This window comes from Tursiops truncatus, chromosome 3, assembly GCF_011762595.2.
Source record: "Tursiops truncatus isolate mTurTru1 chromosome 3, mTurTru1.mat.Y, whole genome shotgun sequence".
NCBI classification, from domain to species: domain Eukaryota; kingdom Metazoa; phylum Chordata; class Mammalia; order Artiodactyla; family Delphinidae; genus Tursiops; species Tursiops truncatus.
The window spans coordinates 108541165-108560758 of record NC_047036.1 but is presented as its reverse complement, the minus strand read 5'-3'; the positions used below and the strand labels follow the sequence as shown (position 1 = coordinate 108560758).

Here is a 19594-nt window from a genome sequence, read left to right as displayed (position 1 = left end):
ACCCTTCAAATATTTGCTTATTTGTATATAAAATAATAAATCTCAAGTCTTTTTCCCTTTAGCATTATTTGTTTTGTTTTATTTTTTATCCTTGATACCATAAAGTTTTACCATGGATTATCTAATATTTTGTTTTGTTTTCTTTCCCCTTTTTGGCACTTGAAAGTCTTTCTGAAGCTGAAGATTCCCATTTGTCTTCACTTGTGGGAAATGTATTAGTTTTTGAAAACTGCAGCTCTTTTTTTCTCTTGTCACTCCATATGTTGGAACTCTAGATCTATCCATAATGTCTCTCAACATTTGTTTCATACTTTATTCTCACTCTGTGCCTTCCCAGTTTGATATTCTAGCTTATTAACTAATTCTCCACTTGTGACTAATTTCTGTCCTGCTATTTACCTTTTAAATTTCTAAATTTAATTATTATGTTATTGATACCTGAAATCTCTTAATTGATGCTTTTTTACCACCACCCTTGTTTAATAACTTGTTTTCATTTTGTGGATGCTATTCTTTTTTCCTGATTGTCTTTATCAGCTCTTTCTTCAAGTTCAGATTTTTCTTAGTTGAGTTTTTTTGTTGTTTTCTTTCAGGGGTTTGACTTTTCTTGATCGATTCTTATTTGAGAGCTCATCGTCCGGTCTGTTACAGTTGCTTGCCCCAAGTGACTGTCTACTAGATGGTGGAGGCATTACTACTTTGGCTTCCATCTTCCTTAGGTAGCTCCTACAGTCACTGGTCTAGGAAGTGCTTCCATTCTCACTTTTATACACAGCTAAATCTATAGGTTATTTCTTGACTCTTCCCTAGCTTTACCTATCTGCAGCATTTGACACAGTTGATCACTTCCTCCTCCTTGACATTCTTTCTTCAGAGTAAAAGTCAACCATGACTTGCCAGACAGTATGTGATCTCTCTTCCCCTCATCTTTCCCTACACTCCTCCTTGTTACACTACTCCAACTACTCTGGTTTCCTTGTGTGTCCTCAAACTTGTCAGGCATTCTTAAACTGATTTCCTGTTTTCTCAAGAATTCTATTTGCACTTTCAACAAACCCACTGTTAAGTGCAAATATTGATTGAACACTGCTCTGTGGTTTTAAAAATGTTAAAAAGTGGGGAGAAACATGTGTCTTAGAGTTAAAAAAAAAAACTCTAATATTTATTGAGTTATTTAACAGTGCCCCCCCCATCCTCATCTTTCAGGAAAAATAATGAGTTAGGAATGCAATTTCACATGCCTCAGGCACAGTGCTGCTGTATATATGCAAGGCTGCTATGATTAGTTATAGCTGTTTCCTTTAGGGCTTTTGGGAAATTTAGACTGTTTCCATTAAACAGGCTCCAGACTGCTTTGGGAGCCTTAGGATCTATTTTTAACCCTCTCTCTCACTGTCAGCTGACACTTCTTTGATATGACACTCTGTCTAGCCCTAGAAAGTACTTTATAATTCTGGTGGCTTGCTTTTAATTTCATAAGGCCTCTATCTTCTTGTGCCTTGACGAATGTTTCCTGTCTCCCATATGTATGATTTTCTTCCATTTCATCTTCTATGCTTCCAGAGTAATGTGTTCTAAAGGTATATTCTCATAGTCATTTTCTTGCTTAAAACTCTTTAGTAGGTCTTTTCTAAGACAGGGAATCTAAGCATCCCAAAATGCTATGTCTGGCCCTTCATCTCTTGTGTCTTCCTGTAGTATACATCTCTACCTGAGCTACACTGGTTTGCTTACTGTTTCCTGAATGCATCATGCTCATTCAAGTCTCTGGCCTAATATTGTTCAACAGAAATAAAATGTGAATTACATATGTAATTTTAAACCTTCTGGTAGCCTTATTTTTTAAAAAGCACTTTATAAGGTGAATTTAATGTAATAATATATCCAGTAGAGTTTTAAAATATGTAATAAAAATAGAGTAATTATTAGTGAGATCTTTCCTTTTTTTTGTTTGTTTTTACTGAATTCAAATTTGCATTGTATACTTACAGCATGTCTCAATTTGACTAGCCACACTTCAAGTGCTCAGTAGCCATGTGTGACTTAGGGCTACCACATTGGACATTGTGATTCTGGGTCTTTGTCAGGACTCTTCCGTACATTTAGTCTGCTCTCTACCCCTAATGAGAATGAGATCTTTCTAAGTTGCATTTGTTATTTTATTTGTTACTTATTCTAATTTTTTAAATATCTTTATTGGAGTATAATTGCTTTATAATGTGGTGTTAGTTTCTGCTGTACAACCAAGTGAATCAGTTATATGTATACATATATCCCCATATGCCCTCCCTCTTGAGCATCCCTCCCTCCCTCCCTATCCCACCCTTCTAGGTCATCACAAAGCATCAAGCTGATCTCCCTGTGCTATGCAGCAGCTTCCCACTTCCCATCGTTTTACATTTGGTAGTGTACATATGTCACTGCTACACTCTCACTTTATCCCAGCTTCCCCTTACCCCTCCGCGTCCTCGAGCCCATTCTCTACGTCTGCGTCTTTATTCCTGCCCTGCCACTAGCTTCATCAGTACGGTTTTTTAGATTCCATATATGTGCGTTAGCATACGGTATTTGTTTTCCTCTTTCTTACTTTACTCTGTATGACAGACTCTAGGTCCATCCACCTCACTACAAATAACTCAATTTCGTTTCTTTTTCTGGCTAATATTCCGTTGTATATATGTGCCACATCTTCTTTATCCATTCATCTGTTGATGGACATTTAGGTTGCTTCCGTGTCCTGGTCACTGTAAGTAGTGCTGCAATGAACATTGTGGTACATGTATCTTTTTGAATTATTTAATTGTTTTTTAAAATCTCCCCAAACCCATGATATCTATCACTATTATGACTAGCACCAGGTATACACTAAGTGCTCTTTATTGAGTAACTGGGAAATTAGACCACCAAGCTTGTTAGAAATTTATTTCTATATATAGTTAATGAGTATGTGTTTCTGAAATGTCTTACTGTGAGTAGCATACAGGAACTTACAGACTATGTAATGTGCCCAAGAATCATCTTTATTCTTTGATAGTTTTAAGGTTAATGGATAAGTGACTTCTGGATAGGCACAGTTCCTCTGTATCAGGTAGCTACGCTTTAAAAAGAAAGTTCTAACAATGCAGTTTGGAATTTAATAGTGAACTTTGAGGAATGTTGTTCTGTCGGGGAATTGTGTAGTTTTTAAACATTATTTTTAGGATTAATAAAGATATTATTTCATACTTTAGAGCCCTTTGAATAACCTTCATTTAAATGAAATAATGCTTGGGTATGAATTATAAGGGGCAAAAAGTTTCAGATAGCAAACTTATTAAAGGATAAATTTCCCTACTATCATTCTTAGTTTTGGCAGGTTATTCTTGAAGACTCAGTTTTTAAATATGAATTAGAATCTTGAACATTTGTGCAATATTACACTTATGCTATACATGCCTGCATTCATGCCAATTTAGATTGAAGGAGATCTCTGCCACTGCTCCCCCCCAAACTAATTGTCCTATAAATGTTTCTTGGATAGATGGATGGGATTGTCCCAAAGCATTATTTCTTACATTGACAGGGTGTTAATAAGAATATTGGGGGAAAAAGAAGTTTTGAAAATGCTGGGTGAAACAGATTTCTTTTTTGTGGGACTTCTTGGACCCTCCATAAATATGCTTATGCTTGTTGTAAAGAGTTAAAGGGGCATATGTTATAGCATTATTTGCTAATTTATTCAGCCATCAACCCCCTCCCCCCAATATATCCACGAGTTTTGTCTTCTGAAACAGTATTCCAGCATATACAGTTCAGGAAATGCTACTCACCCTGAAATACTGAATGTATCTGTGCTAAGACTTCATCTGTTCAGATATCCGTGGAAACCCTCTGAGTGACAGTGTTCAGAAGTCAAATATTCACTCAGTTTTTCTTTTTTTTTTGAATAAATTTATTTATTTTTAGCTACGTTGGGTCTTTGCTGCTGTGCATGGGCTTTCTCTAGTGCAGCGAGCGGGGCTACTCTTCATTGTGGTGTGCGGGCTTCTCATCGTGATGGCTTCTCTTGTTGTGGAGCACAGAATCTAGGCGCACGGGCTTCAGTATTTGTGGCACACAGGCTCAGTAGATGTGGCTAGCGGGCTTTAGAGCTCAGGCTTAGTAGTTGTGGCACGTGGGCTTAGTTACTTCACGGCATGTGGGATCTTCCCGGACCAGGGCTGGAACCCGTGTCCCCTGCATTGGCAGGCAGATTCTTAACCACTGTGCCACCAGGGAAGTCCCCCACTCAGTTGTTCTTAATGAGCAGGTGTTGTATGTGGGGTAGGCATCACTATGGTAGGCTTTCATTAGGTAGTAAAAGTGAAATATAAATTATATAACAATATATTTATGTTTATGTATATAATATACAATGGGAATATAAAGAGTGTGAGTGCTGCATTCAAAGGAGTGAAGTGAAAACGCACTCCTTTTTCACTTCCCATTCATTTCTCAGCTTCCTTGTGTTGGGAGTTTTTGTTGTTAATCTAATTTTATATCAGTTTCTACTCTGTTTCCAGTGCTTATGAGGTAAATGTTCATTGTTGGCTCTAGTTTAAATCAAGTGTATCAGTATTTGTCATGTTCTCACAAGGCATTCTAATAAAACTCATCTTTGGATCTTAATATTTTCAACATTATAAAAAGTCAGAATGTATACTGTGTGTATAGCAACCCCTAGTTGCTAAGAGGTACAGAATTTCAGTACATTCCAGTGTTTGTGGACACTTTTAAATGGGAAGGAAGAAAATTGCCCTCACATACATGTGTATATATTTGTTTTCAGTTCTGAAATTTTTCAAATAGTTTATTTTTAGAAGTAATAGGGGAATTCTTTCTCCATACGGAAGTATAACATCTCAGCTAGATATTGCAAATAAAGTTAAAATTCCTTTTGGACCACCAGCCCTGATCTTTTACGTTCACTATAGAGTGATACTGTTGGTTATCTAGTGTATGTTCCTCCAAGTTTTTTCCCCCAAACCTAGATAAGTATATACCCAGAAAATACGTGGTATTATTTTTATGTTTTTTTAAAAAATGAGTCACATCTTTCACATTTATCACGAAACTTGGTTTTTCAGTCAGTTAATCTGAGAGAACTATCCAGGTTTGAACATACAGATCTGTTTTATACCTTGAACTGTTGCATTGTATTCCATAATGAGCTATATAACAATTTAGCTGTTCTCCCTGCGATAGTTGTTTATCTTTTAAACTATTACAAACATTATAATGAATGTCCTTGTACATTCCCCCTTGTACACCTGTATGCTTCTTTAGGGTAGGTGCCCAAAGAGGAGTTGTTGAGTCATAAGGTTTATACATTTTAAATGTAATAAATCTTACATTTGCTCCCTCAGAGTGGCTACTCCCCAAATCACTGTCCAGAGTAGCTGTATCAGTTCATAACTCCCTTTAGCAATTTATAAAAGTATTGTTTTCCTCCATTGCCTTGCCCATATTTTGTATTATGAAATTATCTTTTTGCCAGTCTGATGGGGAAAAAAGTTATTTGTATTAATTTTTATTTCTGTGATTGCTGGCAATGTTTAGCAATCTCTTCCAGCCGTTTTTTCTCCTGCTGCTATTACTTAAGTGGCCCCATGTTAAGATGGCAGAGCCAAGAGACCAAAGCAGCCTGGATATCTGAGTCTCTGCATGTGAAACAGTTGCCCCAAAGAGTTGCCTGGACCTATAGGGTACTTCGAGTCGGTGAAATATACACTTTGCTGGGTTAAGCCTGTGTGAGACATACAGTGTTGATCTTGTGTCACTGCCCTTCTCAGAAACCTACAGTAGTTCTCTATTGCAGGAATCAATTTGTAAATACCTAGCTTAACATTTTTTATTACATTCTACCTCTTCTTAATACATCTCTTTCCCTTTACATGTATACATAGTCTTTAGGAAACTATGCACTTTCATAATCTGTGTCTGTATTTAAGTCATTAGCCTTCCCAGCCTCCAAATAAAACTTTGACACTAGTCTTCATGGATAGGTGAACTCCAACAGAGCTCAGAAGTTCAGGTATAGGAAATGGGTTTGGAAAATAGGGAATTTTGCCAGACCTGGTAGGCTGGAAGATGATGGGGTAAGTGAATTGAGGTTGCTGATGAAAAGTCAGCTGTTAAATCCTGGCTGGGGTCAGGAAAGGAAAAAGGGCAGATGAGCTGAAAGACAGTGGAGAAGTTTTAAGAAATTAAGAATTCCTATTGGAAGAAAACCTTTTCCTTTATGTTTTCTTTGTTTTAAACAAAATAGTAAGTACCGGGTGTTATGAACTCCCAACTTAATATCCGGAAACAACTTCGTAGGAAAGAACAACAGATTTATAGTCAGGCAGCCTAGGTTTCAGATTTCAATACCCCTGCTTCCTAGCTATGTGACCATGGGCAACCTTTATAACTTCTCTGGGTGTTGGTTTCCTAATCTGTAAATCGGTTAAAATAATAACATCTACCTATTAATTCATTTAATTAGAGGAGCAACCCTAGCCCTAATAAGCATTAGTCCTACTACAGCCTTCATTACATTTATCATTCTTATTTTACTCACTATTCTTGAATTTGTAGTAGCCCTTACTCAAATTAGATAATCTATATAAAAAGCATGTAGAAGGATATATTTGCTGTAGTATACCTATTTGGTAAATATAGTGAGCACTCAGTTGTTAGTTTCAATCATCATCATCATTATTCCCATCAGATAGCTAGGTTGAGAGGATTCCTATATGAAGATCTAAGTTTTCTTCATGACTTAGAAAGCAGATCTATATGCTTATAACTCTTTGTGTTCTCTCCACTATTAGACTGAGCTCCTTGATGGTAGGACCCATCTGTTTTCATCTTTTCTAGCAGAGTTCCTGGCATAAAGTAGAGTATAGCAGAGTACTGAAATCAGGTGAACCTGGGTTTGAATTTCAACTCCACTGCTTACGTGAGTGTGAGGTCTAGGGCAAGTTGCTTAGTCTAATTGCCTCAGTTCCTCATCAGTAAGGTAGGGATGATAATAATAATGCTTGCCATTTAGGGTCTAGTAAGGATGATGATTACTCAGTACGTTGTAAGTATCATTACCAAACCAGTTTATAGATATGCTCTTGTGGCTTTGGTTCACTGTGTTACTTTTATGGTTGATCTCCTTTTCCTTGGTCTTACCTCTGTAGGAATCTTGGAATATAAAATATCTTCCTCATCCCAACACCCCAACCAGACATTTGTCATTTTAAAATTATATTCAGTCTTTCCCTTTCTGTCTACTTCATTACTAGGTGAGATTTTTTTCTTTGTATCTAAACAGTAGACACTAAGTAAGAGGAACATCTTTGAGCTGGAACATACTCCTCTATCTTCTGTATTATTGAAACCAGTTATTGGTAGCTCTTTGATTTTCTGCTTCCTTTTTTAGTACTCATAATAGAGCTATAAAATGGCCTCTAAGCATGGCTTTAGCTTATTCCACAGGTTTTGATATATAGCATTTTAATTTTTATTCTGTTTAAATATTTTCTAATTTCCAATGTGACTTCATTGACCTATGGGCTATTTAGAGGTTTGTTTTATAACTTCCCAAATACATAATAGTTTTCTAGTTATCTTTTTATTACTTATTTCTACCTTATTTGCACTGTAATCATAGGATATTCTCTGTGTAATTTTAACCTTTTGAATTTTGTCGAGGGCTGCCTTACTATCAGTGTTTATAAATGTTTATGTATATACCCTAAAATTATGTATTCTATGGTTTTTTTTAATAAATTTATTTATTTATTTTTGGCTGTGTTGGGTCTTCGTTGCTGCGCGTCTTCGTTGCTGGGCTTTCTCTAGTTTTGGCGAGCGGGGGCTACTCTTTGTTGAGGTGTGCAGGCTCCTCATTGCGGTGGCTTCTCTCGTGGAGCACAGGCTCTAGGCGCGCAGGCTTCAGTAGTTGCAGCACACAGTCTCGGTAGTTGTGGTTCACGGGCTGTAGAGCACAGGCTCAGTAGTTGTGATGCACGGACTTAGTTGCTCCACGGCATGTGGGATCTTCCCGGACCAGGGATTGAACCCCCTGCATTGGCAGGCAGATTCTCGACCACTGTGCCACCAGAGAAGCCCAAAAATGTATTCTATAGTTGTTGATTGCAGTGTTCTGTGTGTTGATATACACACTTCAGGTCAGATTTGTTAATTATGTTCATATCTTCTGTATCTACTTGTTTTTATTTGCTTATTCTGTCCCTGAGAGATGGGTGGTAAAAGTTTCGTGGCGTAATTGTAGATTCATCTAGTTCTTCTTTTATTGTTTTCATTTTTTTTACCTAATACAGTTTGAGGCTGTGTAACTAGGTGCAAATCTATTTAGTGTTGAACTTTTTATCATTATGAAATGTCCCCTTTTGCATCTATTAATGCTTTTGTCTCAAAGTCTACTTCATCTGACATTAATATAACTACATAAGCTTTCTTATGGTTTGTGTTACTATTTTATATAGTCAATATTCATGTTGATTTACTCACACATTTCCGATTTTCATTGGTTTTCCTTCATCTAGAAGCTTTCATTTGGAATCATTTTCTGTCTCCCAGTGGATTTTCTTCACTGTAGATCTGCTGTGGGAGTATTTCTCTTCATTTTTGTTTCTCTGAAAATGACTGTTTTGCCCATTTTGAGGACTGTTTTTACTGGGTGTAGAATTCTGGCTCTTAGAGATAACACTCCATTGTCTTCTGGCTTCCAAGTTGAGAAGTCAGCCATCAGTTTAATTTTGCTCTTGTCAAAGCAATCTCTTTTTTTCCAGACTGCTCTTAAGACTTTTCTCTTTGTTTCTTTCCCTAACGCTTCTACCCTGGTGTGCACAGGTATGGGTTGGCTTTTATTTACCTTGCCTGTAATTCTTAAAGCTACTTGGTCTGTGAGTACCTTTGTTAACTTTGAAAAATGCTTAGCCGTCATTTCTATGCCTTAAGTACTCTTCTGTTTCTATGACTCCGGTTATTCAGATGTTACCTTCTCACTGTATATCCTTTGGCTCTTGGCCCTTCTCTCCTAGCTTCATTCTTTTTACTCTCCATGCTTCATTCTAGATACATTTTCAGACCAATGTTTATTTTTCTGTTTTTTCTTAGCTCTGTCAAATTTGTTACTGAATCCATCTGTTGACTTTCTATTTTTAACATTTTTTATTTATTTATTTTTAACACCTTTATTGGAGTATAATTGTTTTAGAATGGTGTGTTAGTTTCTGCTTTATAACAAAAGTGAATCAACTATACATATACATATATCCCCATATCTCCTCCCTGTTGCATCTCCCTCCCACCCTCCCTATCCCACCCCTCTAGGTGGTCAAAAAGCACCTAGCTGATCTCCCTGTGCTATGCAGCTGCTTCCCACTAGCTATCTATTTTACGTTTGGTAGTGTATATATGTCCATGCCACTCTCTCACTTCGTCCAAGCATACCCTTCCCCCTCCCCGTGTCCTCAAGTCCATTCTCTACGTCTGCATCTTTATTCCTGTCCTGCCCCTAGGTTCTTCAGAACCATTTTCTTTTTTTTTTTTTAATTCCATATATATGTGTTAACATACAGTATTTGTTTTTCTTTTTCTGACTTACTTCACTCTGTATGACAGACTCTAGGTCCATCCACCTCACTACAAATAACTCAATTTTGTTTCTTTTTATGGCTGAGTAATATTCCATTGTATATATGTGCCACATCTTCTTTATCCATCTGTCTGTTGATGGACACTTAGGTTGCTTCCATGTCCTGGCTATTGTAAATAGTGCTGCAGTGAACATGGTGGTACATAACTGTTTGAATTATGGTTTTCTCAGGGTATATGCCCAATAGTGGGATTGGTGTGTCATAAGGTAGTTCTATTTTTAGTTTTTTAGGGAACCCTCCATACTGTTCTCCATAGTGACTGTATCAATTTACATTCCCACCAACAGTGCAAGAGGGTTCCCATTTCTCCACACCCTCTGCAGCATTTATTGTTTGTAGATTTTTTTGATGATAGCCATTCTGACTGGTGTGAGGTGACACCTCATTGTAGTTTTGATTTACATTTCTCTAACGATTAGTGATGTTGAGCATTCTTTCATGTGTTTGTTGGCAATCTGTATATCTTCTTTGGAGAAATGTCTATTTAGATCTTCTGCCCATTTTTGGATTGGGTTGTTTGTTTTTTTGTTATTGAGCTGCATGAGCTGCTTGTATATTTTGGAGATTAATCCTTTGTCAGTTGTTTTGCTTGCAAATATTTTCTCCCATTCTGAGGGTTGTCTTTTCATCTTGTTTATGGTTTCCTTTGCTGTGCAAAAGCTTTTACGTTTCATTAGGTCCCATTTGTTTATTTTGGTTTTATTTCCTTTTCTGTAGGAGGTAGGTCAAAAAAGATCTTGCTGTTATTTATGTCAAAGAGTGTTCTTCCTATGTTTTTTCCTCTAAGAGTTGTATAGTGTCTGGCCTTACATTTAGGTCTTTAATCCATTTTGAGTTTATTTCTGTGTATGGTGTTAGGGAGTGTTCTAATTTCATTCTTTTACATGTAGCTGTCCAGTTTTCCCAGCACCACTTATTGAAGAGGCTGTCTTTTCTCCATTGTATATTCTTGCCTCCTTTGTCCAAGATGAGGTGACCATATGAGCATGAGTTTATCTCTGGGCTTTCTATCCTGTTTTTTTGCTAAAATTCTTAGTGTTGTCTTTCTCTGTGTATGTCATGATCGATACACTGGACCAAATATGGCCTGTGAGCTATATGACCTGTGAGCTAAGAATGATTTTTACATTTTTAAAAGGTTGTTTAAAAAAATTTTCAAAGAAAAAAAAGTAATACCACAGAGATTGTATGTGGCTTGCAAAAGTCTAAAGTGTGTACTCTTTGGTCCTCTGAGGAAAATGTTTTCCAACCACTGGTATATATTAAATACAGTTATTTTAGAATCTGTATCTGATAACTCCATTTTTTGGAAGTTTTTCTTCACTGGTTTCTAGAGTTTATTATTTCCCTTAGTTTTCATGAATGCCATCTTGTCTCCTAATGTGCCTGGTTTTATTTGAGCAATGGAATTTGTTTTTAGTATTTTGAGGCCTAGGATGATTTGTTTTTTTTTCTTTGGTGAAGTTTTGTGTTTGCTTTCAGTAGCTGACTGGAAGCATTAGTAATCCTGTATAACTTTAATCCAAAATCAGGGATTGAGATGATTCTAAAATGAGCATCAGTTTACTTTTGGATCACACTTATTTGCTAGGGTATAATGTAGTTTCCAGGGTCCAAATCCAAAGCATGGCCCTTCCATGCTAGGCCTTCGAATATAACTTTTGTCTCTCTAACCAGGGGCTGTCAGAAGTGCTTCTCAACCTGTTTGCCTCCTCTTTAGGAATCAGAAAATACTCTTAAGAGAAAAGCACCTTCAAGGATCAGATTGTGTGTGTTACTGTTTTTCTGTATATATGAGTTACAGGATTCATCTGAATTACCTATCCCAGCAGGGGAAGTTTGTTATGTAGTTTTTTTCAGGTAAATTTTTATAATTACCATGACTTCCTCTTGAGATAATATAATTCAGGCTTGGATGTTTTCTCCTTTAGAGTATATTTAGTTTCCACTGTTAATGCATGTGTTTCTTTAACATTTTCCTGTAATAAAGTAATGTGAAACCCTGCTCTAAAAAGTAAATAGATTTCTCTCAGTAGTCCTGAATAGCTAATTGCAGAGAAATTATTTGGAAAATACATCATCATATTGCCTTTGTAAAATTTTCTCTCACCGCTTTGGAGCACAGTGGTTTGTATCTTGTCTCAACTCCTGTAGCATTTATTTTGTAAAATTTTTTAAAGTTTTATGGTGCGAATTATATTGTACAACTTGTATCGCTGACCATATTAAAGATGAGGTGGTGGAATCATTTCCTTCTGCATCTCTTGTATTCCTATACCTAGCATAGACATTCATTAAATAATTATGATTACTAACAAATTTTTAGGGGCCAACTATAAGCTAATACAATATTAAATGAAAAGAGGCTTACTAAATTTTTGGAACATTGAATGCAGCCAACTGTTACTTTTCTTAAGTCTTGGTGCCAGATGCTGTACTTTAATCCAAGATTTTGCTGTTTTATTCTGGAATTAGCAACCATTTTGTGTTAGTGAGGTGTGTGTGTGTATGTGTGTATTTGTGAGAGGGAGGGAGGGAGCGAGCGAGCAAGCATTCCTACCTTTTACGGTAGCAACAGCTGATATTTTTATTTGAGGAAAGGCCAGTTTTTTCCTCTGAAATACCATTACTCATGGTAATGTCTTTTGAAAACTGCTAAGTGGGCTTCCACTGTAGGCTTGCCTAACAGTCAGAATGCTGATTTGGTTCTTATCACTTTCTAAGATTTTTCCCAAGAATGGAGAATTTAGATGAGAAATTAGGTTGCACAGAAATATACATAAAACAAAATGTTGTTGCAGAAGTTACAGTGTGTCAAGAACTCTTTAAAGGTAATGCTTGATATTTAGATTATCTTAAATTATTTTTCTTTTTCAGCTTCCAGCCGATCTTACCAAGATGCACATTGCAGACAACCCTCATCCACAGGTGACTCATGTGTCTTCTAGTCAGTCTGGTTGTAGCATTGCCAGTGACTCTGGGAGCAGCAGTTTATCAGATATCTATCAGGTAATGCGTTAGGAGTTTGTTTGCTGTGCATATGGCTTTTTTAATTCTGCCGAATACCTTGTGCTTGTGCCTTAGGTGGTCATGTATCTTTTAACTAGGGTGTGAAATTCTGACATAAGGTCTTTGAGAAAATATGCTTTGTTTACTGTGTCATATTTACAAGCCTAATGAAAGAGGTGATCTATCTTTTGAGAGTGATTAAATATGGTCCAGCAGTGCATGAATATAGTGTTCTTTTTAATTTCTTTTATCCAAGTGAATCTATATTAATATATAATATTTGCTTGCATTAGAAAATGGTTCTTGAAACAACTGAACTTAAATTTATAAAAAGGCGATTTTTATTATATTCAATAGTTGATTAGTTAAGTCTTCTATAAGTAAAGTCATGAAGAAGATTAGACTTGCCTTTGTATTGTAAAGACTTAAATTTTCCAGTGGCCACATTTAAAAATTAAAAAGAAACAGGTAAAATTAATTTTAATAATATATTTTATTTAGCACAGTATATTCAAATATTATTTCAACATGTAATCAATGTTTAAAAATTATAAATGAGTTATTTTTTCATACTAAGTCTTCAAAAGGCAAAGTTTAATATTAACTTACGGCACACCTCAATTCAGACAAGACACATTTTTCGAGTACCACATACGGCTAGTGGCTACCATAGAGTACTGATTTGTTGAAATAGAATCATTGTTGTCTGAGGAAAACAGTTTAGATTGTGGTTCTGTTGAGTTGCACGGATTTAGCTGTTTTATGAAAATCAGCGTTCCTCTGTTAAGGGAAGTTTGCAGGCAGGTGCAAAATGGAAAAAAGCCTCCATTTTTGGTTTATGTGAGGCTTTTTTCTACAAAGATTGTTGCTGTGGACATGCCATCTAAATCCCCCTGTTTGGCATTTTATAGTAGAGAGAACAAGGAATTCTTCTTCACCATTTTATAGTAGATAGAACAGGGAGTTTTTAAAAAGTAAAGTTAAAAACAGTGCAGTGGTTCTGGGGCCACTTACTGTGTTCATGGATTTGTTGGGCTTCATGCATTCTACCCCTCCGCAAAAGAAGTATCTTGTGGATTAAGTTAGAGTTGTTGCATACCTAAAAATCAAAGTACAGCTGTGCTTCTCTGGACTCTGTGTTTTTCCTAGGGAAGAACACTAAGGAAGATTGACCCTGGATTAATTTTTTAAAGTTCAGGGATGTGGCTTTAGATTTTTCTTTAGATTTTTCTCAAGATAAGTGGGAATGTCTGGACCTTTCAAAGAGAGACAGTAAAGCAGAGATGTAATGTTGATGAACTATAGGTACCTGAACTCACTAGTATATCCATCTCTAAGCCAGATGTGATCACCTTCTTGGAGCAAGGAGCAGAGCCCCCGATGGTTGTGAGAAAAGGGACAAGAGGATAGTGCAGGGATTGAGGTTCAAGGTCACTTGGAAAGGCCGTGCTTTACACTGAACTAATAGATGGGCTGTACACAGTAGGGTCCTGATTCTTTGGCAAGATCCTGGAGGAGCTTCTGAAGAATTGCGCTTATATTAGCATCCACAGGATGTTCACCTACTGGATGACCCACCTGAAGCTGGGGCTTGAGCCTACCTGCTGGTATGGTTGGAGGTCTTCTCGTGTAGGACCATGACCATGTATGTGGCTGCCCTGCGCCAACCTTTTGTATGTTTTCCTTCCTCAGTAACACTTTCCACAGTTCATTCTACCTTTTAAGAGATTCATTTTAACATAGCATAACATGTGGACAGGTATCCTTGCCAGCTTTCCTGCACATCAAAAAAGTCCCTTCATTACAAAATAAACAGGACACCTTTTCATACCCCCAGAAACCTGAAGGTTACCATTGGCCCTCCTCCCCTGATCATGATAATTCACTGTTAAGTCATATCAGTTCTGCTTCCTATGTCATTGTGTGTTTGTATGTATATGTTTGATGCTGAGATGTAATTTACAAATAATAAAATTTACCCTTTTTAGCATAGCTTACATGAAGACATAGAATCTTTCTATCACCTCAAAAAGGGCTTTGTATGCTCCTTTTTAGTCAGTTCCTTCTCCTTATCCCCAGCTGCTGGCAGCCACCAATCTGTTTTCTGCCCTTTTGGTTTTACGTTTTCCAGAAGGTCACATAAATGAAAACATATAGTTAAAAGATGATGCTGTGAAATGCGTCAACTAACCAACAAGATAAAATAAGTTTTAATGAATTTAGGGAGAGTAAACAGATGAGCAAAAACAACGAAATTCAAGAACCAAAACAGAAATTCAGAAATTTCAAGGAGAAAACTATTATAATACTAAAGTCAAATATGCAAAAATGTCAGATAAACTCTTTTAAGTGCAGCCAAAGAAGGTAAAAGTCCCCAAACTCAGACTTTGGTTAAGCCTAGGACACTAGCCAAAGGATATAAACAGAATAAAGGTTAAAACAAAACAAATATACAAAGATAAAAACAGAAGGAAAAGAAATCAGAATCTTAAAGTAAATAAATACATATGTATTTGTCTTATACTGTATACATGGAATGTATATATGAATTCAAGACATGTTACCAAATAGTAACAGTTTTTCTGCTGATGGTAGGATTGTGGGTAGTTTTTATTATGTTCCTTCAGCTTGTCTTATGTTTTTCTCAATGGACATTATTATTTCTACATTTAAAAAATTTTATAAAGAGGACATAAATAGAGTGTATAGTTAAAAATAAAAGTTGAATAAGGGCTTCCCTGGTGGCGCAGTGGTTGGGAGTCCGCCTGCCGATGCAGGGGACGCGGGTTCGTGCCCCTGTCCAGGAGGATCCCACGTGCCGCAGAGCGGCTGGGCCTGTGAGCCATGGCCGCTGAGCCTGTGCGTCCGGAGCCTGTGCTCCACAACGGGAAAGGCCACAACAGTGAGAGGCCCACGTACCGCGAAAAAAAAAAAAAAAAAGTTGAATAAAATTGTGGGAAAGGATTAAAGGAATTATTACTAGAGGGTAAAAGGAATATGAACAGAATAATAATAGACTGATAAACTATATCTCCTATAATATAGAATTTCTAGACCTACAATTTAAAAAATTAAAAAAAACCAAAAACTATAGATAAGGTAAATAATACCAACTAAATTATGTGTGTGTGTCCAATTGGGTCCTCAGGACTAAAAGAGAAGAAAAGAGCATAGAGTTAAATATCAATACTGGACCTTCAGTCTCTCCCTTAACCTCAGGCCTCCTTTTAGTGCTTGTGAAAGCTGTGAATACACTCTTTGGTTAACAGATGTTTGGTCCACACCAAAAGGTCCTTGGTATTTATTTGATCTTGTCCCAGACCATTTGGCATGGACCAAATATGCCCATGGACATTTTGGACAGGACCAAGCATCCTTCAAGGCACCTTTTAGTTACAGATGTACGTTGCCAGTGTATATACCTTGACCAGCAACATTTGAAGTAGTTTTCCTGATTATCCAAATTTCAACATTTGGGAGGTTTTAAAAGTGAATACCTAACCCAGTCATGGCCTATAACAGTATAAGCAGAGCCTTACAAAATATGCGAGTACATTTAACCCTTGAACAAAATAGGTTTGAACTGCATGGGTCCACTTATATGTGGATTTTTTTCCCCCAATAAATACATACTACAGTACTACACGTACAGAACCGCACGTACAGAGGGCTGACTGTAAAGTTATATGTGGATTTCAGCTGTGAGGGGGAAGGGGGTTGGTGTCACTAACACCAGTGGTTTTCAAGGGTGAAATGTATTTTTAATTTGGAGGATTGGAGGGGCTAGAGAAGAGAGACATACTAACAGCAGTTTGTAACAGGAATATTGTTTACAGTACCATTTTATATGGCCAAATGTATGACTATGCTCCTATGTATTTCCTTCTTGAGAGCTTTCATGTGTTCTGGTTTAAAATTAAAAGCCCTTGGATCTCAAAGAAAGTTCAAAATAAAGCATTTATCACAGGTTAGAAAAAATGCAAGTAATTGTTTCAGTATGAATATGTTTCTAATCAGATTAGCTTAAAATTTAGCTAAGAGTATGCATTAAGATGTTAGAATGTTCTTGGATAGAATATTTTATGTATCTTCAAAGAATACTCAAGAGAAATAAGGAGGTTTGCTTTCTGGATTCCTTTTCCAAGAGCTGGAGGATTGTAAAATGTAAAACGTTAATTATTGAACCTAAAGCAGTTGTCTTGTCATTAACTTATTTTTAAATAACCTGAGGTACCCATTCATCCCCCACCTATCTTTTTTGGTTTCTATATAGGAAGTAAATGTGATCCTAAAAATCCCACCTCATGGAAGCATAATTCCTTAACTCAGAGCTCTACTGCCAATCTCTCCAAAACTCTGGTGCCATGTTTCCACCTGCATGTTCTTTTGATACTTCAACTAGCTTTTTGCCCTGCTACATGTTTTCTTCCACTTGTCTTTAATATTTCTGTTAAGAATATCATGTCTCCTAGTCAAAGTCTCAGTTATCCTTGCCTATTTCCATTTTTTAAACTTCTCCTTTCATTACAAGAAGAATGACTTTCCTTCTCTTTAAAAATCTTCAGTGCTTCACCATTATCTAATTCACACTCTTCATTTCAAATTTATATTCAAATTCCAAGCCTTTCATTTCTAACCATAGTCTGCAAATCTGGTTTTATATTCCACTGTTTCCCACTTAACACATTCTAGATTCTGGTCCATGACAAATACACGTGCTATTCCCTGAATGTGTTTGTCTTTTCCTAGCCCTGTTTTGGTAATGCTGTTCTTCCTGCAGCTCCACCTGGATGCCATTTTCGTATTGCCTCTCACATGTTGGGACCTACAGCAGTTTTTCTGTGGCTCTTATCACTTTTTTTCACTCTGCTTTTTAGTATGGTTACTTTTAAACTTGATCTTTTTCATCATCATGGTAAATTTGTAGTGTGCAGAGTTTGTTTCTTCCTTTTGTTATCTCACACTGAGTTAAGCACAGTGTTGGCACTTAGAAAGCAATCTAGAATTTTTTTTAGTTGAATTACATTTGAAAGTAGAAATCAATATTTCCAGGGAAAATGCAGAGGATCACTGCTAACTAATTGATGATCCAGAGCAAGGGAGGCATTACTTTGACCACCTGCCCTGTTGTAGAGATAATGGAATGGGCCAGCCTGGACAGCATTATTGTGAAGGATTAATTTCACAGGGTTCTTGCCCTGACTAGAAAGACAGAGAGAAAACATAAGGACTAAGTGATCCATGAAAAAGGTTGAATGAAATATTAAAAATGGGAATTCAGAAAAGATAAGTGCTGAAAGTCTAAGATTCTGGCTTAGTATTTGCTCTAAATTTGAGAATGTGGCTTCTATAAGCTTGTATAACTTCTTATTCTAACCTGTAGTTCCCCTCATCATACCTCCATGTTTATGTAGATGCAAACAGGAAAAGGAAATCCGCTGGTGGTTTATTTGGAGAAGGCCAAGTTAACAGAAAATCACCTCAGACTGTCTGCCTCACCAAATTATATTTACACATATACACAGAGACACATTCATACTGTGGGAACAAGAAAAATGCAAGAAGTTTAATACTTGTTAGCCCTTTCACCAACATACTTTTGTTTTTTTCTGGGCTTAATCTATTTATCATAATATTTCTGAGGGTCTGCTGTATTCCAACTGCTGGGTTAAAATAGTTGAAAGGCCAGGGCTCCGATCTTTTTCGAACCCTACATTAATGAATGTGGCATACCTTTTGACCTACTTTTTTCTAACAACTTGATATTATGTGAGTCTCTGAGGCTCTGTTCAATTTTCTTTTTGGCTTTTTTCCTCTCTTTCCTTCAGTTTGGGTAGTTTTTATTGCCCTTCTTCAAGTTTACTTTTCTTGCAGTTTACATTTCTTTATTGGTATTTCCCATTTTACCCTTAATTATGTTTGTACTTTCTTTTGAATCCTTGAATTTGCTTATAATAAATGTCAAAAATTCATGTCTCCTAATTTCATCATTCCTGCATCTCTTTATATTGATTGATTTTTCTCCTGATTATAGGTCACATTTCCATGTTCTTCATCTGTCTAGTAATTTTATATTGTATGCTGGATATTGTGGATACTACATTTAAAAAAAATCTTATCTAGTTATTAAAGAAACGTTTTTCCTAGGAACTGCATCCTCAGCAGCATCATATAGTGACTACCAGTCCTGGTGGTCCTCATATCTACCTTTACCTTAAAGACCTGGCTTGCCTTTGTTTAGTCAAGGATTTATATATATTTTTAAAAATTTATTTTATTTATTTATGGCTGCGTTGGGTCTTCATTGCTGCTTGCAAGCTTTCTTTAGTTGCAGCAAGTGGGGGCTACTTTTCGTCACAGTGCAGGGCTCCCCACTGTGGTGGCTTCTCTTGTTGCGGAGCACAGGCTCTGGGCGCATGGGCTTCAGTAGTTGTGGCTCTCGGGCTCTAGAGCACAGGCTCAGTAGTTGTGGTGCATGGGCTTAGTTGCTACGCGACATGTGGGATCTTCCCGGACCAGGGCTGGAAGCTGTGTGCCCTGCATTGGCAGACGGATTCTTAAACCACTGCACCACCAGGGAAGCCCTGGTCAAGGATTTAGACCTTGGACTCTATGTAGCACATTTTGTACACTTTTTTAAAAATTACAAAATGCTTTGTAATTTTTTAGCATGTTTCTGGCCACTCTTTCATATATCTTTTTTTTACATCTTTATTGGAGTATAATTGCTTTACAACGGTGTGTTAGTTTCTGCTTTATAACAAAGTGAATCAATTATACGTATACATATGTTCCCATATCTCCTCCCTCTAGCGTCTTCCTCCCTCCTACCCTCCCTTTCCCACCCATCCAGGTGGTCACAAAGCACCGAGCTGATCTCCCTGTGCTATGCGGCTGCTTCCCACTAGCTA

At 36.9% G+C, this 19594-nt stretch overlaps 1 protein-coding gene across 11 annotated transcripts in view; it reads left to right on the top strand.

Annotated features, from left to right (window-relative positions):
- The window catches only part of RAPGEF6 (Rap guanine nucleotide exchange factor 6), a 220270-nt gene that overhangs the window by 108938 nt on the left and 91738 nt on the right, over window positions 1–19594 (top strand). For all 11 annotated transcript variants that reach the window (XM_033853135.2, XM_033853132.2, XM_033853129.2 and 8 more), the window contains one exon: window positions 12552–12683. In XM_033853135.2, the coding sequence (XP_033709026.1) occupies window positions 12552–12683 (132 nt within the window). The remainder of the gene's footprint in view (window positions 1–12551; window positions 12684–19594) is intronic.